Genomic DNA, 24068 nt, shown 5'->3' with positions numbered 1-24068 from the left:
AGGATTCTTTTCCAAAAAGTCTCCAGAAGGGACACAGCCCTGCTCATACCTTTATTTTAGCCCAGGGAGATCAAGTTGGACTTCTGACCTCCAGAATTATAAGGTAATAAATTCACGCACTTTTAAGCCACTAAGTTAGTGGTAATTGTTATAGTAACCATCAAGAAACTAATACAGACAGAATGGGTGGTTTGAAAACAAAGTAAACCAAAGTAGGATATCCTTCTTCAGCATCATTTCTTCAGCTGTCAGACAAAAGAGCCTGTTTGTGACACAGACTTTGCAAATTTCAGTGGTCTTTGGCTTGGAAAATCTGAGGTGGAAGAGAAAACAACAAGAAAAATGGGAATCTACCTGAAACAGGCCAGCTTAAAGTAAGTTCAACATTTTGGAACCCAGGAAGACTCAGAGAGTAAGGCCAGAATCAAGGTCTCTAGTCAGTCCCCGTTGTCTAGGCCACTGTTTAAACTGTTCCGTGTCTATAGAGTTACTGTTGTCTCGAGGAGCTCAGGGTCTAAAGATGCCTATTTGTGGGTTCCAGGAGAAAGTCACACCTGGAATCTGACCCTGGGGGAAATGGGAGGAGAAGGAGAAGGTGCAAAGGAAGCAGTGATTGGAGAAGGGGACATCAGAGCAGCCTTCCACACGGGTTCCCAACCTCCACACCACCGACCTCCTGGGAGGGAATTCTTGGTTATGGACAGCTGTCCTGTGCATTGTAGGATGCTTGGCACCACTCCCAACCAGTAGAGATCTTTTCCCTCACCCCACCCCAGTGGTGACTATCAAAAATACCTCCAAACATTGCCAAATGTCCCCTGGAGTGGAAAGAGAGTGAAAATCAACCTTTATTGATTAGCTCTGGCTAATTGGGAAAGAAAATAGCTTTTTCATTAAAATCAACTTTGTCCAACAGAAATTAATACGTTACATATGAAAGTTTCATATTAATACAAGTTACATATGCAAGTCCATCTATAAATGGTGCAACCATCACCATAATTTCATTCCAGAACATTTTCATCATTTCCCAAAGGAGCCCATACCTGTTAGGATGTACTCCCTGCTAATTAGAAGTCACCTCCAGCCCTTGGCAAACCCTGTTCTACTTTCTCTGTGGATCTACTTATTCTGGACATTTCCTATAAATGGAAACATACAGTATGTGAGTTTTGTGTGTCTTTTTTTTTTTAATTCTGCATTATGTCACCAAGGGTCATCATGGAGGAGCATCTGACAATACTTAATTACTTTTTATGGATGAATAATACTATGATGTATGGATAGATCACATGTGTTTTTAGCCATGCATAAGTTGAGGGACATTTGGATTGGTTTCACTTTGTGGCTGTTATGTGTGGACTTATGTTTTCAGTGTTCTTGGGTAAATACCCAGGAACAGAATTTCTGGGTAATACTTGTGTCACGTTTGGAGGAACCATCATGTTGGTTTTCAAAGTAGTTGTACCACTTTGCATTCCCATCAACAGTATATGAGGCTACATATATAATTTTACATTTTTTGGAAGCTATATTTTTGAAAAGTACCAAAATACAGGTGAAGTAAATTTTACTAATATATTGGATTAACCCAAATTAACCAAAGTATTATTTCATCATGTAAACAATATATGATCATTAATAAGAAACTTACATTGTTATTATGTCTTCAAGTCTGGTGCTTGTTTTACTCTTGTGATATATCTCAGTTTGGGTGCTAACTACTCATTGGGAACATCTGATCTGTATTTAGAATTCACAAAATTAACAGTTGAAAGGGTAGATTTATATGCCCACGTTGTTCCGAACTGATTTAAAATTTTCCCTAACAGAATTACACATTTTAAAGTTTACTGCGCATTGATTAAAATAAATAAAGTTTAAAGTTTAGTTCCTTTGTAGGCACATTTCAGATGCTTGCTAACCACACCTAACTGGGGCTCCTAGGTTGGCTAGGCCAGCTCTTAGTCATTTTGGTTTTCATTCTGTGTTTTTTTATTGAAGGGTGAGGGTACTGGATTGAACTTGGGCACTCAACCACTGAGTCATATCCCCAGCCCTATTTTGTATTTTTTGTTTAGAGACAGGGTCTCACTGAGTTGCTTAGTGCCTCACTTTTGCTGAGGCTGGTTTTGAACTTGCGATCCTCCTGCCTCAGCCTCCTGCGCTGCTGGGATTACAGGTGTGCGCCTTCACACTTGGCCTCATTCTGATTTTTTAAAAGTCCACTGCTTTTCTCTTGTGCAGCTTATCCAGTGATGAGCTGAAATTCTCTCTCTCTTTAAAAGTAGACATTATTTTTCAGAACATATTTTAGTTCACAGCAAAACTGAACAGGAAGTACAGAAAGTTCCTCTGCACCTCCTGCCCCCACATAGGTACAGGTACCCCCATTGGTACAATCAATCACCTTATATGACATCGCCATCACACAAAGTCCAGAGTTTACATCAGGGCTTACTCTTAATGTTGTGCATACTACGGGTCCCCACAAATGTGTTATGACTGTATCCACCACTAGAGTCTGTAATTCTGTTCTAAACGGCTCTTTCCTATGTGCTATAGATTCCCAGCCAAGGTCTGCTGGTTTGGAATAAGTGGCAAACAGCAGAAATGATCACCTGGGAGCCCCTCTGTCCTCTCAAGCCCTGCAGACCTTATTTCTAATGACCAGCTCTGGCTGAGGCAGCCCCTGCTGCCAGGGCTTAGGTGTCCCAGTTGGCATCCTGGCAGCCCCGCTGCTTGTTGGGCAGGCTCCACTGTGTCTCTTGTATCACTTTAAAAACAACATGCCACTCTGCCCCAGGGTTATCTATCAGGTTACCCATGAGCTACAGGACAAAAGAGGACACATTCCAGTCATCTTTGAGGTCACAGGTCATTGGGCTTGGGAAATCAGATACGGAATAGCCGTGGATGAATGTGGTGGGGAGGGATGTGCGTGTTCTCATGGGTTTTCATCACAGGTCCAAGGGCTCATGCCTGCAGGTGAAGAAAGAGCAGAGATCTACAGCCCCAGCCCCTCAGGCTTTGGGGGATCAGATGCCTGTCCTCCTGGGAGCTTGCCATTGTGAGGATTTTGACTCAATAGGACTTGGTGGTGGGAAGCCTGAGATCCTGAGTTTCTAACAAACTCCTGGGATTTCCAGAGACGACACTTTGGATAACAAGGGCTTAGGGCTTCCCCCAGTGTTCAGCGTGCCCCATCCTCCCCAACCTTCCTCTGCCACACTCCGTTGCCCAGTCGCTGATCAGAGCTGACACATTCTGAGTGGAAATGTGTGCCAGGGACTGTGCTAAGCCCTCTGCTTGGGTTAACTCATTTCATTATCTCAGCCACCCTGTGAGATAAACCCTGCTCTTATCCAGGCTCTTCAGCGGGAAGCAGTGACGCCTCGATTTGAGCAGAGTTCAACCCACTGGAGGCCCTTGTCTCTGTCCACAATGTGGAACAGCTTTCCTAATGCCATTTTAGGCCTGAGTTCTGTAACTTCTTTTGGAACTAAAATAAACTCATGGATAAGTGGGCTTGCCTCTGGTGAAGGGGATGGAATAACTGGGTGGCTGGGGTGGGAGGGTCATATATTTGTCACTATATACTATTATTCTGGATACCTTGTGGATTTTGTACTTTGTGTGTATAAATTAATGAATAGTTTTGAAAGACAGTTTGTCAAAAAGAAAAAAAATTAGCCCGTAGCCTTCATAGTTAAAACTTAACACCAATAGCTGGGCCTTTCTTAGGCCTCCGTGTTGGGCATTCAGAATGAATCACTGTGGAGATGCAGGGGAGGGGGGCTCTTTCGGACTCTGGTGGTGCACTTTGCATCCTCTGGAAATATGCAAAACTAGGCTGGCCTGCAACCTCCCACCAGATGATAAATGGTGCAATTGCTACCTGGTTGACTAGGACTTTTCTGCAGTAGGTAGACTATAGGAGCAGTTTGCTAAGTGGATAACAATAGTAAAAATGATGCTATTCAAAAGCAGATATGAGAATTCCTTCTTTCAGACAGCTTGGCAGGAGTCTGATTGCCCAGTGTTTCTCTTCTGTGATATTCCACATTAAAAAAAGAGGAGAAAATTGTATTAACCTTAGCCATTGTGGGCACCTAGATGTGATTCAAACGTTAGTGTCATCTTATTAATTGAAGCTAATTGCTGTGATCATAAAAATGTGAATTTTAACATGAATTTTAAAGCAATGAAGGTTAATTAATTCCAAATCCATCTAGCAAGCAGCGAATGTAATTGTGAAGAAAAGTTTCAAAAAGAGGTTCTGGCCTAACTGGTTTTTACTGAATAGATAAGCTTCCAATTTAATGAGTCATAGTTAAGAATGCCATTATTGGAGTATATATTGGCTTAGGAGAAGGCAATGGCCAGTGTGACTGGAACATGGTTACATAGGCCCTACCAGCTTCCTAGTATCATCTATGTAACCATGTTCCAGTCACACTGGCCATTGCCTTCTCCTAAGCCAATTTATACTCCAATAATGACATATGGAGTGGGGAGAAAAGCCACCAAATGCCAAACAAGTAACGTGTTTCTGTTATATTTGAAATAGCTTTGGGCATCTCTACCCAGCCCCCAAAGGAACCACTAGTCCAAATGTCTTAATTTGCTTCACACATGTGATGAAGCACATATAACCACAGAGTCCTGTTCCTCTGATCACGCTTATCATTCACAGAAATAGTATAGGCACATGTGCACAGTACATCACACAGAAGTCACTGGAATAAAATCCTTACTCAGGTGTAAGGATTGCTGCAGCTCTGCCTGAGGGCCATTTTGAGTCCCATACTGCAGACTGCAGGAAACACACAGGGTATGGCAACACTGTCCTTGTGCTACTCGTCTACTGAGGTCACTGCTAGGAGATAGCCATCACCCTGACCCAGGTGACCTCAGGTCTCTGGCTCCCTGCCTTTTGCACCAGGGGCCTGATGTCCCATCTTGCAGGACACCATGCAGCCAGGCCCTCCCTCCACTCTTCCTGCCTCCCCAGCAACAAGCCTCCAGGAAGCTGGAAGGAAAGGCAACCCAGAGTTTTCCTTCTCCTTCATCCCCAGACCAGTAATCTCGTTCTTATTGGGAGAAGTCAGACTCCCTTTATCTCTGGTAGAAAGGCTCCTTCCATGTCCTGTGATCATCCAACAAGCACTCATTGAACACACATTGAGTATTATGCTCCTTTCTATGCCAGGGACGCAACAATGAGCTGTGCCAAATCCCAGCCCTGAGGGTGCTGGCCTTCTTGTGGGGGAGGAAGGCTGCCATGGACACACAGGCTCGCCCTATGGCCTCAGCTAGTGATGGGTGATGGAAAGGCAGAGCAGGAGGGGAAGCAGTGAGGGATGCTACTTCAGGAAGAATAGCGAGCCTCTCTGAATCTCCTAACTGTTCTGAAAAGCCTCTAAGTTCCTCTCAGTTTGACCAGGAACCTGACAGTTTGGAGAGCAGCTGATTCTCCTCCAAACCCTTCCCAGGCAGAGAGGGATAACCTTGTGCTCAATAGTGACAGAGCAAGGAGAGTCAATGGGAAAAGCAACCAGAGTGTAACATCCTTCAACTACAAGGGGATGGGAATATGGGTGGGCAGGGTCATGTCTGCAACGGGGCCTCACTGTGTCTCTGATTCCACCAGTTCAAATTTCTGCGTGGTGGTTCCACAGGAGCCATCTTGCCCTCAAGAGGACTCACAGGAATGGCAATGGGCAGCACAAAGATTTATGGAAAGCAAGAGTGTTCAGAGCTGCTGAACATAGTAATCCCACATCTGAACCTGGCCTTTATCATTGTTTCTGAGCTCCATCTTTCACAGGACCCAAAAACTCAGGTATTGGCTTGCAAAGGCGTGAGCAAATTTGAACCTAGAGAAAGTCAAGGTTCAGAGCAGCAGGTGTGGCCTCAAACCTAAGCAAACTGCAGTCAACCCCTCAGCTGCTCCCTGGTGCACCAATTTCTTCTCTCAGTTACCTTCATCTAGAGGGGCAAGGGCTGGGGGAAACTGAGAACAAGAACAGGGAAGGTGACATCTGGCTCCCATCTGACATGTGGCTCCTCCTGTGACATTGTCTTGCCTAGATTTTTTTCAGATCTCCTTGGACCTCTGGTTTTCTGTGATGCTTTAAGTTCCCATCCTCTTGGTATGTCACATAATAAGACTGCACCAGCGGACTCTGCCACATGCAGGCTGAGCTTGTTCCAGCAAGTCAGTGTGGCCACATCCTTCAAGTCTCTGAGCCTCTGAGAAGAGGGAGCTCAGAAAAGCCTGCAGATCTGTGACTCATCCAAAGGACGAGTTGAGGCTGCAGAGACACTCATCCTGGCGATCTCAGGCAGGATCCTCAAGAGAAGCAGAGGCTAGGGAGACACAGCAGGCTGCTGGAGAGAAAGCATTGCCTGTCCAGTGGTCATTGCCCACTGAGAGATGTCACTATCCAGGGGATCATGGCAGGAGGAGCAAAGTTCAGAATATGGCCTGAGGTGACAGAATATAAAATGAACTCTGAACAGCAATGGGGTGTCTAATGTCTTCCCCAGGCCCCTGCAAGCTGAGACTTGGGAGAGCAGATTTTCTACTGTTAGGTTCTGAATTTACTTGGTACCTCCCAGCAGCACTGGCAACTGCCTTCCCCTTCCCCTGATCCTGGAACTTTGATACAAGTGACTAAGTTGTACAGGGGTTCCCAAACGGCTCCAGAGATGACCACTGAGCTAATACGTTTACTATACACCTTACTACTTACTTCGTGCATCAAATACTGTGGTAAGCAGTCCCAGTCCGTCAAAGAGATGTTTACAGTAAACCTCTGAGGGGACTCTAAGGGGACTCCCTGATGCACTCCTAGTCTTCCTGGGTCTGACCAGTTGCCAAATCCTGTCATCCTAATTCTATGAGATCTTTTGAATTAGAAATCTCCCCTCTATATTAGGTTCCGGTGGTTGCCATAACATTACCATAAACTGGGGGACTTCAAACAAAAGAAATTTATTGGAATCAAATTGTGGGCAGGGATTGTTTCTCTGAAAGCTCTGAAGGAGAAACCATTCCATGCTCTTAGCCTCTGTGGGTTGCTGGTATTTCTTGACGTGCCCTGGCTAGTAGTTGCATCGCTCCAATCTCTGCCACCAACATCCCATGGCCTTCTCCCCTCTGTTCCTCTGGGTTCATATTTCCCTCTTCTTACAAAGATATTAGTCATTGAATCAGGGCCCAGTCTCATCTAGGATGACCTCATCCTAACTGGATTGTACCTGTAAAACCCCCTTTCCAAATAAGGTCACATTCACATATTCACAGGTACCAGGGGTTGTGACTTGACAGGTCTTTTTAGAGGACACACTTCAACCTACTCTTCATTTCTTGAGCTACCACCGTAGCCCAGTCTTCATCATTGTGATAGCTTCCCTTCTAGACCACTCATAACTTTCTCTCCTCAGAGAACATCTGCTGACCCTAAGTCTTGACCACTTCCCTGTACAGAATGTAAGTTCCAAGAAGACAGAGCCTTTGGCTGGTAATGTTCTTTCCCCAGAAGCTAGGACAAGATCTGGAACATAGTGGGCTTTCAACAAGTACCTGTAGAATAAAGGAATGGAGTAATTGATAAATGGAAATGTATAGACAGCATTTTTTTGGGGGGGCATACTTACCCCTTCTCTTCTCCCCAAATTAGAATGATTTCTCCATTGTCATGGTATTTCTATTTCTATGCCAAACTTTACTGTGTAATAGAGTCCATTTGTTTACCCAGCTGGGGTGTTACTCTGTGCAGTACCTGGAAACAGATGCTGGGTCTGGTTCATCTTTGAAGGCCCAGAACAAATACAGTGCCTATCAATATTTGTTGAACTAAATCTAGTTTAAGGGGTAAGACCGAAACATGAAAAGCCATATTCCCCCACCTCCTCTAATTTACTGCCACCAACGCACTTGCTGACCTGGAGAAGGGGTGAGAGGTGGGGCAGGAGGTAAACTTGCAAATTCTGTAAGTTCCCTTTTTTGCTGATGCTTGAAAAATTATCTTTCTGAGTCAGCACAGGTATTTTGATACTGCCTTGAGATTTGGGACATTTTTTTTTTTTTAAAAAAACCGATGGTTTGAAAACAAGTGCTTTCACATTTACCATTAAACTGATGGGGTTGAGTGGGAGAATAAACATTGCAAGAACCATTTACCCCTTCATCCTTTAGAGTTCTGGATCCGGGTCTAAATCTGACAACAAGCATAAGCAACTCCCCATTCACTGCCTCTCCAAAGCAGATGGGGACCATCCAGCTCAGGCAGGGATTGGTCTTCATAAAAACACTCTGAAGTGGCTAGCACTGATTATAGTGTCTGGAGGGCTGTGTTAGTGACAGGATGGTGACAAGAGGTAGACTCTTGCTCATCTGAATTCTATTCTCAGGACAGGCTTTGCTTACATACAAGCAGACCTAACCTCCAGAGGAGAGCCAGGCTCCCTGTAATTGCTTTGTTGTTAGAATATCATTCTAGACCTTTCTATTCTCAATTCCATACCACCCAATCAAGTAAGAAATCTTCACTACAGAGTGTGGCTGCCAAAATGGAGAATGGTGGGGGGGTGGTCAGGGTATGGTAGGAAGGCTAGGAAAAGAGAGGTAGGGCTAAAGAGTGACACCTCAAAATTGATGTCCTCCTAGAACCTTAAAATGTGATCTCATTTAATAATAAAGTCTCAGGCTACAATTAGTCAAGATGAGGTTATGATGAACTAGTGTGGCTAAAGCCAGTGAGTGGTGTCCTTATAAAAAAAAAAGAGGGGACCCACAAAGAGACATATGGAAGGGAAATGGCCACATGAAGATGGGGACAGAGTTTGGAGTGAGACATCTACAGGTCAAGGAGTAGCCAACATTGCCAGGAGCTACCGGAAGCTGGAAGGGGCAAGGGAAGATCCTCCCCTAGCACCTCCAGAGGGAGCAAGGCCTTGGGGACACCTTCATTTTAGACTACTAGCCTCCAAACTGAGGATAAATGTGTGACATTTTAAGTCAACCCACATTTGCAGTTATTAGTTACTGAGTGAAGTCTGAGAGAACATCAACAGTTGACAATACAGAGGGAATTATCAGAAAAAAAAATTCATTTCTGCTTCCAGGGTCCTCTTTCAAAGCATCTCTAGACACTGAGATAACTTCGGGGGTGAGGTGGACGTAGTGATAGGGATGGTATAGGGAGGGAGATGATGCTGGAGTTATACTGAAAAGAAAACAGATGAAAAGAGTTTTGTTTTTGTTTTTTAAAGCAAGGCAATGGTATTTAAAATTGGACTTTGTTGAGAGGAAAGTTTTCTAGATTTCTTTCTTTTTCTTCATTCCGAGAATCTTACCTCTGCATGATCATAAAAGAAGCGTGAAAAAGTGTGGGCAAGTGGGCTGTCTCTGCCCCCTCAGAGATGTGCGGAGAGGAGGGAGCTGATGGACAGAGTCAGAGCCAGAGGGGTACTTGGGTCCTGACTTCATTTACCCGACAGTAAATGGTATTAGAGCAAGCTAAAGGGAGCCGTGATTCAGGAGTTTGTTTTAGGACATAGGAGCCCGCCACTCCTTGGCTTACCCATGTGGGGCGGCTCAGACATCAGTTTCCAGGAGAGCAGAACAAGAGAAGAGGAACTATAAGCATGAAGTATTCCCTAAGGATCCCCAAGGATTGGATCAAAAGCAGTTTAATCAGAGAGAAAATTGGGTTATTCTCTGCTCATCCCCAAAATCTCCACATGTGATGGACTGGTGAGGCATGAAGGAGAAAAAAATCAATTCCAGAGACAAAATAAAGGAATTGCATTTATGCACACCTCTGAGAAATAATGTGTGTGCGTGCATGTTCAAGGCACCAGGTGCAAATATCAACTCAGTACCTTCTGTCCTTCCAAGCTTGAGCTGCCAAACTGAATCCCAGACATTTTTTTCTTCCTCTTTTCAAAGCATTTCCCCACCAACATTAGCTTCCCAGAAACTTCTTTGTGAATCACTTTTGTTTGCATTTTCAAGGGGAAATTTCCTTTTGATGGATCTCTCCAAAGGGATGCCTGAGTTTTTAGTTTCATCTCCTCCGTGGTTATCTCCATATCTCATGATTCGTCTTGAAAGAATTAAAGTTGTCTTAAACTGAACCCTTCAGGTGCACATTGTAGTTTTACAACTCTGTGTCCAGGTAAATAGGACACTGCCACCTTGGTGCCCAGTGCCCTGTGAGCGTTGGTGCAGTTGTGCTAATGTCCTCAGGGTGGAATAGGTTGGATATATTGAAACCTCAATTGTTCATGGGACTTCAGAAGTTAAGAAAGATGCTTCTGTACTCAAGATTTTGGCTTAGACCTACAAAAACCAGGACAACCAGACACCAAGCTATCTGTGAAAAAGAGCGTTAGTTCTGTAGAAATTATATATATATATATATATATATATATATATATATATATATATATATATATATATATATATATATCTTTAGAGAAAGAGAGACAGACAGAGAGAGCGAGAGAATTTTTTTAATATTTATTTTTTAGTTATCGGCGGACACAACATCTTTGTTTGTATGTGGTGCTGAGGATGGCACCCGGGCCGCACGCATGCCAGGCGAGCACGCTACCGCTTGAGCCACATCCCCAGCCCAAGAAATGATATATTAACCAAAGCACAGGACCCTGGGGGCATTCTGTCCAGGTAGAAAAACAATGTCTCAACAGAGAGAAAGAGCAAGAGAAGACCCTGCCTAAAGAGGCCAAGCCTTCCTACATCTGTTTTGGGGGGAACATTGGACCATCATCAGTTTGGATGGATACTCACTTAACTTGACAAAATTTTGAAGTGCCTACTATGTGTTTGGCATCAAGTTGAACAAGACTAGCCTGTCCTTCCTCTCGTGGTTGTCAATAGGCAGGGAATTTTGTCTCCTGTTGCAGGAAGCTGCCTCTGAATTCAATCAGGTAACATTACTGCCTGCTGGGTCCCCTGCCCTTCTGTAACCTACTGTCCAAAGGGATATTTCCTGTTGATAAAAACATCAAACCCATAGCTTTCCTCTAGACCTTCTGTAGGAGATCTGTAGGATATATCAGGCCCCCAAAACTGTGTGCTCTCCTCATCCTTTGGTAATGAACATCTGTGGCTGGCAATCTCCCTGGTATTTATGTTTACATTCAGATTTTCCAAGTACGGAATGCCACCATTACTGTATGCTTTGAAGCCCACGCTGAATAGGCAAAGCACTCGTGTAGTAACCGTGACAAATATTTCCTGTTTCTAAAGTTTACAAGAACTTGCTTTGTACAAGATATTATTGTCAGCGTGGTACAGTAATTGCTACTACTTTGGTTTTGATTTTGCTCACAAATCTAGAAACTGTAAAGAGAGATATTGATTTGGTAACATTCTCCTAGAACCTGAGTAAGATTTAATTTTTCCCCTTATTATCCAGACTGAAATCTGCCGTGAGGTTTCAGTCTGTGGGAAGTAAACAATCCCTCTCATGCTCCCTCCATGTCTGCAGCTGACAGCAGGGTTCATTCTGAGGCTCAATGGGCCCCGAGGAGAGGATCTATGGGCCTACGGGGGTCTGAAGTCCCCTGAAACTATATGCAACATACTGTGTGTAAAAGGAGAACTTCTGAGAAGAAACCATACTTTCCCTCAGCTCTTCAAAGTGATCTGCACCTCACAAAGGGTTAGCAAAGTTGGGGTTCCATGGCCACTGGTCTTCCATTCTGTGGCTATGATGGTTTCCATTGACCCAGACCAGGTCTGTGAACCCCTGGAGTGCTGCAGGATCTCTTTCAGGATCCACATGCCCACAGCACTTACTACCAGGCATGAGGCTCCTAATGTGTATGGCAGGGAGAAGCAAAGAGACCAGGCAGGTGAAGGACCACGAATCCAGAGGAAGGCCCTTCCCCGACCCATGTGGCAACTCCCTTCTCCAGCCCAGGGTCTCTCCCTGGGGCCCTCAGTGGCTCTATCTTGGATCAGACACAGCTTGCTATATATTCTTTCCCTGAACTACTCTCACAGTTACTAGACGAGATTAGATCTAGAAACCTTTGCAGTCAAAGGAAAATCTGGTTCCAAATGAAGGGCGAGGCTTAAACCCCATTTCAATGTTTGTATTGTTTACATGACAGCAGGTCATGGAACAGTAAAGCTGTGGAGGGCCAAGAGGCCCCCTCCAACCCTCTTAATTTACTGTGGAGGAAATATACTCAGAGATCTCATGACTTCTCCAAAGTCACTTTCCGCGTAGCAGCAGATCCAAGACCAAACCCAGGTTTTCCGAGTCTCACTCCTTTTTCCATCACCTTGGTCCACTTTCACCTTGGCATACAAGTCCTGTTCTCAAGATGGAGTAACACCAAATAAAACAAAGCCACAACAACAACAAAAGCCACCTTAGAATCTACAGAAAGGCCAAGGTTTTCCTCTGTTTGCAAGTCTCCCGGTTTTACTTTATGGAAATAAGAACTCTCTCTTTCATCTCCCAATGCAGGAAAACCCAGATGCATGCAGGAAAGGGAGGGTACGACTTTTCTGATCCACTTTGCTTGAGAGTTTGCCACTAACTGGGCATCTCCTGTGTTGGAATCGGTGGTATATGACTCTCCAACGATTCACAGGGCCCACCAGGTGTTGAGGGCTTCATATGGCTGAGCAGTCAAAACGTTAGCTCCTGCTAATGCGAGATGCACAGTGAACACAGGAAGCTTCTGGCTAAGAAGAATGCTGCGGCCCTTCCACTCGAACCACATTACAGGTGACCCACTGCACACGCAGAGCCCCTTAGCCCTCGGGAGGTTGGAATTCCGGAAACGTGTCCTTGCCCAACACATCTAATGGTATTTCCCAAACCCTAAGACTTTCCCTGGAATTCAAGACAGGATTGTAACAACCAGTTGATGGGAGATTTCTTATCTCCCTGAACAGAATGGAATGAAGACATGCTGTTCAAATGGCAGGAGTGCTGGGAGCCAGTGTGACCACTGGGGACTTTAGATGACTATCAAACCAGACGCAGCGCTCCACTTCATGATGTGTTATTTTAACAAAGTCTTTAAGTGAAGTTTCTTTCTGGGCAATCAGGCAACTTCTAAAAATAAACTCAAGTTCTTGAAATATTCTAGTTTGCCATTAAGCTCTCTTTGGCTGGGGACCTGGCTGTCTATTTTTGGTTTCACAGCCCCAGGTGGTATGGATTTGATCTATCGAATGACGGATGACCAAGTGACGCTCAGCCATGAGGGCTCAGCAGATACTTAGGAAAGGTTATCTGTGGGCGAAGCCACAGCAGCCCAGGATGACGGGGGACAGGGGAAGTGCTCATTTAAGGATTCCTGGAACCACAGGAGGAAATTGGTGATGTGTAGACAGAGGTGAAAAATACTGCTTTTTGGACCTTGTCCAGGAAAAGAGCACTAAGAAAAGGGAGTTGGAGGAAAAACACATCCCATAGAAGGGCAGGTTGGCATAGGAGGCACTACCCAGCTGACGCTAAGCTCCGATTGGCTCCACTGCCCTGGCCCTGGGTGGTTGTATTTGGCCTTTAGGACCAAGGCCCTGTCCTTTGGTGATCCATCTTCTCATATTTCCTGGTTCCCCCGCCCTGACTCTACTTCAAGTTCACCTTGCCTCAGGCCCTTTTGATCCCTTGGCACCTTCACCAGGCCCCAGAGCTCCCTTCCCAGGAGCCACACCCCTTGCCCGTTATGACACTGTCCTTCCACCTAATTCCTATCAAGGGCTGCCCAGTCCCTCGGGAGGCTCCAGGATGAATCTCGCATGCCACCTTCTTCAACCCTCAGCGATATAGTTTGTTTTCTCCATTAGGAGGATATTAGATGTGTTAACAAAATGACTAAATCACAGTGGACTAAAGCACAGGGCCTTCGCTGATCGCAAGGAGTCTGGGCTAGGAGAGCTTGTGTTAATCCGGCACCTAACAGTGCCCACGAAACCCCAACTTCCTTCTCTCTGCCCTGCCAGGAAGTATGTCAGCTTTTCCTTCTTGTGCTTGTTCCCCAGGGCTGGAATAAGCCAGTTGAAGTATCGGGCATTGATTGCACTTTAAGTAAAGGAAAAAGGAGGTGTTAGGCAAGGCACCTATAATATCTGCATCCGTTCGGTTTTGAATGTTTCTTCCCAAATTTCATGTGGTGCAAACATAATCCCCAGATTCATTTGTTAGTGACATCTGGTGGTAGGGGTGACCCATTGGGAGGTAATTAGGCTAATGTGAGGTCATGAGGTTGGGGTCCCCTGATAGCATCAATGGCTTTATAAAAGGAGGAAGACAGACCTGTGTCATCACATCTCGACATGTGATGCACTCTGCTATGTCATGATGCAGCAAGAAGGCTATCACCAGATGCCAAGCAGATGATGGAATCATGCTCTTGGACGTCCTATACTCCAGAACCATGCACCAAATAAACTTCTATCTTTATAAATTATCTGGTCTCAGATATTTCATTATAGCAACAGAAAACAGTTTACCATTTCCTCCCCTTGTATTCATTCCTCAGTTTATTCACTAAGTGATTTGATTCCCTTCTATGTACTAAGTTTGGACACTTTGAAATGAATAACAAGTGTCCCTGCCCTTAGAAATTTGAGGCAGCAGACAAATCAACTGATGATGATGTTATATGCAGGGAGGAGCATTGGAATCTTATACCCAAAGTACCTTGGAGCTCATAATTTCTGGACATATGTTCAGGGGATTCCCAGCCTTTGGTGGGTTGGGGATTGTTCTAACTTCTCTGATTAGAAAAGCTGGGTTTGGGGTTAGGGGTGCAGTTCATTGTTAGAGCACTTGCTTAGCTTGTGTAAGGCTTTGAGTTTGATCCCCAAAATTACAAAAGAGGAAAGGAAAGAAGAGGGGAGGCTGGGTTGGAAATGTCTTTGTAGCCAGCCAGATGTAGATGAGGCTCTGCTGTTGCCTGTGGGACTCCAGGGAGATTTCCAATCCCTGAACATTGGTGACTTCCAATAACACTTCTCAACTCTATATCCATCCTTTAATATGTGTTCCATGATAAAAGAACTCCCCTTTTCTCTTTTAAAGTGCTGAAAGGACATTGCAGGAGAAAGAGGATACCTGTCATTTCAGCATTACTGATGTTGATAAGAGGGATGTGTGGTCATCCCTAGAGTCTGCTCCATTCTCCAAGCCCAGAATGTGGTCCATTCATAACCTCGTAGCCTTAGCTTAGTGACAACCTTTCTGCACCCCTCTTTATTTGGAAGTTAGTGCCTGGCATGGCCCTCCCACCCTGACAGCCTCCTTCCTGTACCAACACCTGGAGTCCCTCCACGGGCCCTCATGTGGACCACATGCGGCCACCAGAGGCGCTGGCCCACATGGAACTCTTGTTCCCTCCACAAATTCCACCCCTATCACACATGGTCTGAGGACTCAGCCTCTTCCTCCTCGTTGCTCAGATTCCACTGAATGCCATGCCACTGGATGGAACCACTTGGTCCCTGCCTACATTTGGAAGGGTCCTCTGTTGATGGCCCAGCAAATCCAGACAAACTCTGTCTGGATAAACCAGTGAACTTCTCTGCTATCTGGTGACCTAACCATACCTTCTCCAACTAGGACCTAACCATACCTTCTCCAACTAGGACCTAACCATACTTTCTCCAACCCATCCAAGTCTGTCCTCTGTGACTCTCTCTCATGGAAGGGTACCAGAGAGTATCCTTATATTTTATAGTGCTCTTCCATCACGGTTACCACTTCTTTAGATTTTACTTCCCTTGTCATACCTACTGTATTTCTACCTCCTGTCTGGAGCCAGGCTCTTCACCTTCTCAGTAAAGAGGCATTCAGCATCTTTATTTCAGATTTATTTTTCAGAACAAATGAGAAAGTCCTCCTAAAGCCCACAGCTCAGGGTTGTACTCATCGGGGCTGCTCAATTTCCTCTTTGCCTTAGCTGTACTTCCTTTTCACAGAGACAAGGAAACCAATGTCAGTGCGTACCTTCCGGGCACCAGGCAATATACCAGGCACTTGACAGGATGATGCTGACGTGCATGTGGTTAGCCTTACAGGAGGAGACAAAGGGTCAGGGAGGTTAATGAGATTACCTGCGGTCCTTCATGCCATAGTGGACTAACCTGGGCTATAAACCCAGGTTGCCAGTCCTATATACCACACGTGACAGTAGACTTTCCCTAGAGCCCCCAACACTCCTTTCTACCTAAGTGAGAACAATTTTCCTATGTAACAAGCCCTCCTGAGTCTCACTGGGTCTCTCCACTCACTTTGTGGTGAGAGTCGCTGAGCAGGAGTGCCATTTGCTGGAGCACGTCTATCCGTCATGATTTGACTAAGAGGCCTACTCCTGTAAGAAAGGTCTGACTCACTGGAAAGGTGTGAGCCTGAGGTTTCTCTCTATGAGCTGGCTTCTGAATAAGGTGAGGAGCCTGCTCTCGGAACTGCTGCCGTAAGTCTCGGGGAGTAGGAACTGGGCTGCTAAAGGCTCCACTTTGGAAAAAAATCTCATTGGTTGAAGTCAGATTTATAGGATTTCACATCAACTGTGGACTCATCCCATGGTTTGTTGGTGGAACCTACCTCCCAAAGACCAGCAATCTTTGTCAAGTTCACCAATGCTCCCAAGGGCTTAGAACAGTGCCCGGTGTGTTATAGACACTCAATGTTTGTCGAAAGTCTGAATTTAAGACTGTCAAGGGCTCATCCTGTGTCTGGACCTGTGGGGCTTCACTAGGGTATTTTCAGGTAGGATTTTACCTTAAAAGCAAGAGTAGGAAAGAGTGAATATACCACAAGAGGAATATGACTTTTCTCAACCAAGATTTGATATTATGATACTGTAGGGCCATCACCAAATTTATCCTAATCAGAACTTACTCACCCTGTGTTTCTCTCTGGATGTTAGCCTCTTTTATGAATCAGCCTATTTCTCTGTTAATATACTAATCACTGATAACGAGTAGGTAAGAATAAAGGCACAATCCCAGAAAGTAGTTTTTTAAACAGAGCCCTTTGAAAAAAAAAATTGCCTGGTGCCTGGCAGAGAATTCTCTACCTGGCAGTGACTCTATGAATATCTATTGGCACTGATGATTCTGTGACGATAGCAAGACCCCAAAAATAAAGGACTGACATAGGTGGGGCAGATTCAGGCAGAGTGAAAAGGCCTGAGCAGAGCAGCAGGGTTTTTGACTGGGTGGTCTCTGTACTCATCTCAATCCTAGGAAGCTTCCCACACTTCGCTGCTTAAAATAAAAATCTACACCAAAATAGCAAAGGGAAAGAACACTCTCTCCATGTGTTATAGGTGATCAGGTATGGAGAGGACCGTTTTGAGGACAAAGGTTGTTCATTGCTACTTTGCAAGTACTTTATATATGTCATTTTGTCATTAAGCTCTTTGATACTTTAGAAAGGCCTTGTTTCTTATGTCCCCCAAATTATCTTTCTTGTTTTTCCTTTTCCATGTTAATATTGTGAGGAAGAAAAAAGGATTTAGAAATAAAATACATGCAATTTTTTCTTTTTAGAAACACCAGAATTTGAACCAGTGGTGCTTCTGGTTAGAAGTCTCCTTTAAAATAGGGCTGTCGCAAAGTTAGGAGCAAATGAAAGTTAAAACCTTTTCCAACATAGAGGTTTAATGGGTGACCTGGTACATGCTTTGTTCATTTATTCATTCTTTCAGCAAATACTTATTAAGCACCTACTGTGTGCTAGTCCGTGAAACAGGCCTCGAATGCTACATAAAACGGAACCCTTGTGGAGTTCATAATGAACTTCTTCTTGTTCCATTAGCAATTTTATGCCAACAAAATCTGGAGTTAAGTGAATCTCAGTGTAGCTTAAGAAGAGAAGAGGAAGGATGACCGACTGGCAGGTAGCAAGCAGCGTGGGGAGAGAGTGCTTCCTGTTGGTGGTAGGTGCAGGGATTGCTGGCCAGGCAGGAAGACCCCTCGTGTGGGAGTTATGGAAATAAGCCTCCACTCTGGGACTCCCTGCACACACGGCCTCTCAGTTCTGTCTTATCAGAGGCTGGGAGGGCACCTCCACTCTTGCCCTCTCCCTCTCTAAGGCTAGTCCTCTATGCTCTGCACATTTGCATGGGGCTCTTCAAAGCAGGAGACCTGGGTGGATGGGGCAAAGATGGAGTCACTTTAATGCCAAGAATTAGCATTAATTCCCTTCTCCATGACTGGACATAATTTGAAATAGTCAATGGGCTGAATGTTTCAAGAGACAAGAATGTAGTCAGAGTTTGCTGCTTCTTTGAACGGTATCCAAAATCTACAACATTCAGATGGTACCAAGATGAGTTCAGTCCTCAGACTGGGAGAGTTCTGTCTTCTGCCCACTTCCTCTTTTTCCTCCCTTCCCTCCTTTCAACCCTTCCCTTTTCTCAACAAACTAGACAGTCCTGAATCCCCTGGTTTACCAAAGGCTACAGGGCCTCTGTTTTAAAGTCTGGGAGGCACGTCAGGATTTTTATAACCTTTTCAGGGGCAAAAGCTGATTGGCGGTGCTGATAGCCTATTATAACTCCATTTCTTCATTAGAGGTGGGCTCAAAGGACAGGCCTGTCTCTGTTCTTTAGTATCATTATTAACTAGAAAACTGTCATATTTGGGGGACAAAAATTGCTCATTGCTACTTTACAAGTACTGTGTATTTCCTTTGTAATGGTCAAGTGAAATTCATCTTTCTAGAAAGTGGCACATAGATCATGTTGTGACTTATTAGAGCAAAATCATTAACATTCAATTTATTTCCATCTCTTTTTCTCAGAGAGAGGAAGAGAAAAATTATTCAGTAAATGATGAGTGTCAGGTAGCTTTTTGCTTATGATGGTAAATTTGGGCAAGGGTCCTGTGGAACATAGAATTGCTTAGATTTGTATTTTGCCAGGAAGTCTCTAACAGCTAGGGTGATTTGGGGGATTCATGTTCAGATTTCAGTCACTCCAGCTCTTCTTGTCCATTATTACAATCATTGAGGATTAACACTCAGGACTGCTGTTATGTCCTGCTGAGGCCTCTCCCAGGAACAATTCTATTAATACCACTTTTCATCTTCCCAGGGGCAAATTCAGGAAACAGCCAGGGAGAGAAGTTCTCTCAGCCAGAAGCCAGCATTCCCAGAATTTGCTGGGAAGGAGTCTCCATTCACCGGGACCACAATGGATTCCTTCTCCAACTTATGGGGGATCCACAAGAAAAATGCATCTTGGACCCAATACCTAGAGGAAGGGGGTCATGCTGAAGGCCCACAGCAGGAGGAAGAACCTGGAAGAGAAGGCCACCCACCTGGTGGTTCTGGGGCAGATGGAGAACATGAACAGAACACCCAAGAAGCCAATGCTGGAAAGATGTCCCTGGCTGGGCCCTCAACACATCTCCCCTGGGATACTGGTGCTGACTGCAAGGAGCCCGAGGTGCCGGAGCCTCTCTCTGCTGCTTCCCCTGGCTCTGCAGACACCAGCCTCCCCTTGGAGAACGTGTGCAAGGGCTCAAGGAGCAGAAAAGCAGCATGTGTGACAGAGTGTTTTGGAGTCAGTGACCAAGGAATGTATTGTGATACCATGGATTCTCCTGTTGGGGCACCAGCTGATAAATATTTGCCTCAGGAAATCTGCTGCATGGACTATGAGCTCACAGAAGGTCAAAGCAAAGTATGTGATTTATGTCCTTCTGATGACAAGACACTGGCAGTTCTTTTACAAACACGAGGTTCTGAGCCTTCACAGTCTACGTGTGCAAACAGCAAGGACAAAAACACAGCTGTGTCCCCTCTTTTCATTAGTCCTCTCATCTGGAACATGTCACAGGAGGCCAATGCAGGGGGACATCAGACTGAGGTAGAGAATTCCTCCTGCATCTTGCCCTCCACAGCACAAGATGGCCAGGAGAGCCCAATCCCACTCAGCTTGGGAGGGCGTGGGGAGACACATCTTCCTTCCTCTGAGGATAACCCTTTCCTGAACTTTAAGGAAGGAGGTGACCAGAGTCCCAGTGTCCAAGTCACCACCGGCTCACCAGCCAATCATGGCTCAATCTTGAAGCTTTGGCAGGAGAAGCCAGCAGCACTGACTGCTCAAGTCGAGGGTCTTCAGGTGCCCAGGGAGACTGAGGACAAATCAATGAGTGCGGTTGCCACCAAAGTCCACCCAGCCAAGTGCCAAGTTGCTTCAGTTTCTGAGAACAGCCTTGCAGATGGTGCCAAGGACAGCTCACTTGAGGCAGCGGACAAAAATGTTGTTCTATTACCTTCCAACGTACAGTTGGGTCATATTTTTGGTGGTTCCACAACTGAATCTAACAAAGATTCACCTTGCCTGGCCCTCAGTGTTCTGGAAGATCCTGGTCATGTTCCCCCACCTCTTGAGGGAGAGGGTTTCTGTAACATTTCCCCTCTTCAGATCGATAAACAGTCTAGAGATGTGAGTCAGTCCACAGACAGAGCAGACATCAGGAGCCTTGAACAGGATTTCCAAGAAAAAGGAAGTGAAACAAAGCAGAGAATCCAACTGGACAGCTCATTCTGCCAGGGTTCTCTTTCTGTAGATGATTTCCAAGAAAGTTTGCCCCTGGCATTGGCTGCACAAGAGGAAGCCAGCAAGGTGCTCTTGGAGGCCTCTCCAGCAAAGTCTAGGGCAGAAAGAAGGTGCAGCTCAGGCCCAGAGACCAGTGTCTTCATGATGGCAGAAGCGGCTGCGGAAGAAGATAGTCAGCCTCTGAGCGGTGTTCCATCTGTCTCTGAAACACCCCAGGAGCATGCTGGACTAGGGAGTTGGGAAGCAGGAGCCAAGTTGAAGATTATAACCCTAGAGGCTTCTGTTTCTGAAATTTGGCCACCAAGACAAGGGACAGACCCTGAGTATAGGGAGGCAGAAGCTGGTTCCATAGCCCCCGACAAGGCCTGGGCTCTACCTGATGCTGCTGTGTCTGAGGCAGACCTGCTGGAAACAGCAGCATGGGCTCATGGTCCTCAGGCTGAGACAGGTCCAGCTCTGGCCAACAACAAGGAAACCCATGAAGGTGAAGCACCAGTTAGCAGGGCACATGGGAACACTCCTCCTTCCCAGGGCTTGAGCCAATCTAGACTACTGGAGTCGTCTGTGGACCCTGTTGATGAAAAGGAATTACATCTTGCAGATTCACTATCAGAGGCCTCAGAATCTGGCAGGAAGGAAAACGTTAACCAGGAGGAAACCCAGCTCCAGGTGGCCCCCACTGTCTTCTTCAAACAGTTTCTGACCTCCCTTAACATCCTAGAGTCCTCTGTAGATCCTCTTGATGGTGAGGCAGGTGTGGTGGAGCGCCCCAGGGCTGAGCAACCGGGACCTTCTGAATCCACACTAGGGGCCATCAGAGAGGGGAATACATCAGCTGATGGAAACTTGGGTCAGGGAGTGGACATCTGTCCTGCCATTCTGCAAGTTCCATGTCCCCAGGACAGTGGGGAAACCATTCCAAGCAAAACCAGAATCAACCAAGACCAAGTAGACAGGGAGAGAGAAGAGGTTGAAGGAAGTCAATATAACCAGGCAGGGGTGCAAGACCAACCTGCCAGGTGGCCAGCGGAAGAAGGTGGGCAAAGAATTCCAAGTACATGCAGGATAAGCCAAGTGCAAGAGGGCAGGGGCAGAATCTCAGGGGAGGCAGAACAAGGTCAAAAGGACACAGCCAAATTTATTTCCCCCACTTCACCTCTTTCTGGTTGTCTTTCAATAACACATGCACCTGTTGGGGTTGATGCTCACAACTCCACAGTTTATGATGGACCTGAAAATGATGTTTTTGAACCCAGAAACCATCAGTACATATTTTCTGACTCAAAGGAAAGGGGAACTATGGAGAACGAGTGTGGGAAATGTGTGCCCTTCTCCAGTGATCTTACGCTGTCACCTTGCGCTTCACCTCCTGAAGGAACCATGTCTCACTCTTCACTCAGCTCTCAGATTGAGGAACTGAAAACAGAAGAGCCTCAAATTGGGGAAACCAAACCCTCAGGCTCATCTGGCTCCCCCCAGATGACTTTGGCTTTCATTTCTGGAGAATGTGAGTCAGAGAACTCCTCTGAGTTCCTGCAGGACCTGTGGCAGAAGGGCTTCCACTTGGGCAGGGAGGAGAAGCCGGGGGTGAAGAAGCCCAGCCGCGTGGCTGCCCAGGCTGGCAAATTACCAGGGACCCATCGAGCAGTGGTCACGTCGGAGGAGGTCAGGAAGCAGCAGGAGACCTCGAGCAGTGGACATTTAGCTGAGGGAGTAAAGAAGAAAATTCTGTCCAGGGTGGCAGCCCTGAGACTGAGATTGGAAGAGAAGGAAAATGTCAGAAAGAACTTGAGTCTTCTTAAAAAGATCCCTAAGCTCGAAAAATCCTTATCATGCTCAGACGAGAAAAAAGACCCGAAAAAGGTAGCTTGCAAAAGAGAAGGAAAAGGTGAGGCTCTGTAGCGTTTTTTTTTTTTTCATTGTTGAAGTTTGGGTTTGTAAGATGAGGTGTGAAGTTCCTGTGTCCTCTTGAGCCCTTAGCAATTCAGATAAGCATCTGGCAGGTGGCCATTGATGCCATAGTGTGGACAAGTGGCTTGGGACGCAGGCCTGTGGGTCTCAAACTTGAACAGGCATCAGGATCCCTGGAGGGCTGGTTACAACCCAGATTTCCTGGTCCCACACCAGAGTTCTGATGCAGTGTTCATGGGGAGGTGGGCTCAAGAATCTGCACTCCTACCAAGTTCCCAGGTGATGGGGGACGGGGCGGCACACCTGAGAAGGGCTGAGAAAGGCTGCTCTAGGTGTGTTTGATTGAGGGAGCATGATTACAATCCCTTTCTATTTTTAGTTATCCTTTAAAAATTATCTAAAAAGATAAACAAAGTGGCTAATTAGTATAATTAAAAAGAACACAGCAGGATATATAGAAAGAAGTATTCCAGTGGCATTTTTGGGATTCTCCTCTTTAATCACTGATGTTCACTCAAAATGGCTTAACTTAACCTTGGTTTTCTTCCAAATATGAGTATAAAATTTCTTTCCAACTCACCCTCGCGCTCTCTGAACTTAACCTCCTCTAACCTCTGGTGGCTGAGTTCCAGATTTCAAGCCACTTGAACCTCAAAAGCCCTTGTAATTGCAGTTATAGTATCACTTTAGCCCCCGATTCCATTCCAGACCCTGAAACGGGCCTCTTTTATTTCAAATGCCTCTTCCCTTCCACACACAGTGCAGAAGTCAGCGGGGAAAACTGTACGGAGAGCTACAGCACAAGTGCCCAGGCAGGGGCAGAGCTCTGGCCCAGGTGACCTGGAGGAGAAATTTGGTCCTCACTATGCCTGGGTCCTCTGACCCTGAGGCCTGAGCTTTTCTTTTCTCAGACCTTCTCAGACCTGGTTCTGAAAAGATGGCAGAAGAAACTGCCTTCTGAAGAGAGGGGGTCTCCAACAGCTTCTTAGTGCATATTTTGAAATATATGAAAGGGAAAGAAGCAATGCTTTTTAAAAACAAATCTCAGAAGTGGTTTCAGCCTAGAGGGAAAAATTTTATTTGGGGTTCTTGACCACAACTATTCAAGTTGCCTGTGGAAGGAAGGGTGATGCCAAGAGCCGTGCTGTGGGAGAGTTTGAGCCCAGCATCGCCATCCCAAGCACCGAGGGCTGATGACAGGGTGGGCCACATTCTCAAAGGCACAGTGCTAGCCGAGCTGGGACCAAGGGCAGTGGGCCACAGGCTCAGGGGCCTGAAGAGACCTTGAGATAGACACAAACACTTTTCCAGACCAGACCAACCCAATGTGGCAGTGAAGGACCATTACCAATGCCCCCAGGGCTGTGGGGACCATGAAGAGGCAAATGAGATTTGGGATGTTTGCAGGTGTTTGGGCCCATGTGGGAGGGAGCTGTGATGCGGTGGTTTAGGGCCCAGATTAGGAGCTGGGTTGCTTGGGTTCAAGTCTGGCTTCTCCCAGGAACTGGGCAGCCTTGGACAAATGCCTCAGCCTCTGGAAACCTCGCTTTCCTCACCTATCAAATTGGGGTGCTGAT

At 45.8% G+C, this 24068-nt stretch overlaps 1 protein-coding gene across 2 annotated transcripts in view; it reads left to right on the top strand.

Moving 5' to 3' along the window:
* Alpk2 (alpha kinase 2) overlaps positions 1–24068 on the top strand; it is a 117524-nt gene that overhangs the window by 52187 nt on the left and 41269 nt on the right. For both annotated transcript variants that reach the window (XM_046419425.2, XM_058571355.1), the window contains exon 6: positions 19108–22468. In XM_046419425.2, the coding sequence (XP_046275381.1) occupies positions 19108–22468 (3361 nt within the window). The remainder of the gene's footprint in view (positions 1–19107; positions 22469–24068) is intronic.

This window comes from Marmota monax, unplaced genomic scaffold (genome assembly GCF_021218885.2).
Source record: "Marmota monax isolate L192 unplaced genomic scaffold, Marmota_monax_Labrador192_F-V1.1 WCK01_AAM20220418_F8-fsc00088, whole genome shotgun sequence".
In the NCBI taxonomy this organism is placed as follows: Eukaryota; Metazoa; Chordata; class Mammalia; order Rodentia; family Sciuridae; genus Marmota; species Marmota monax.
This window is presented reverse-complemented; position numbering and strand designations above follow the sequence as displayed.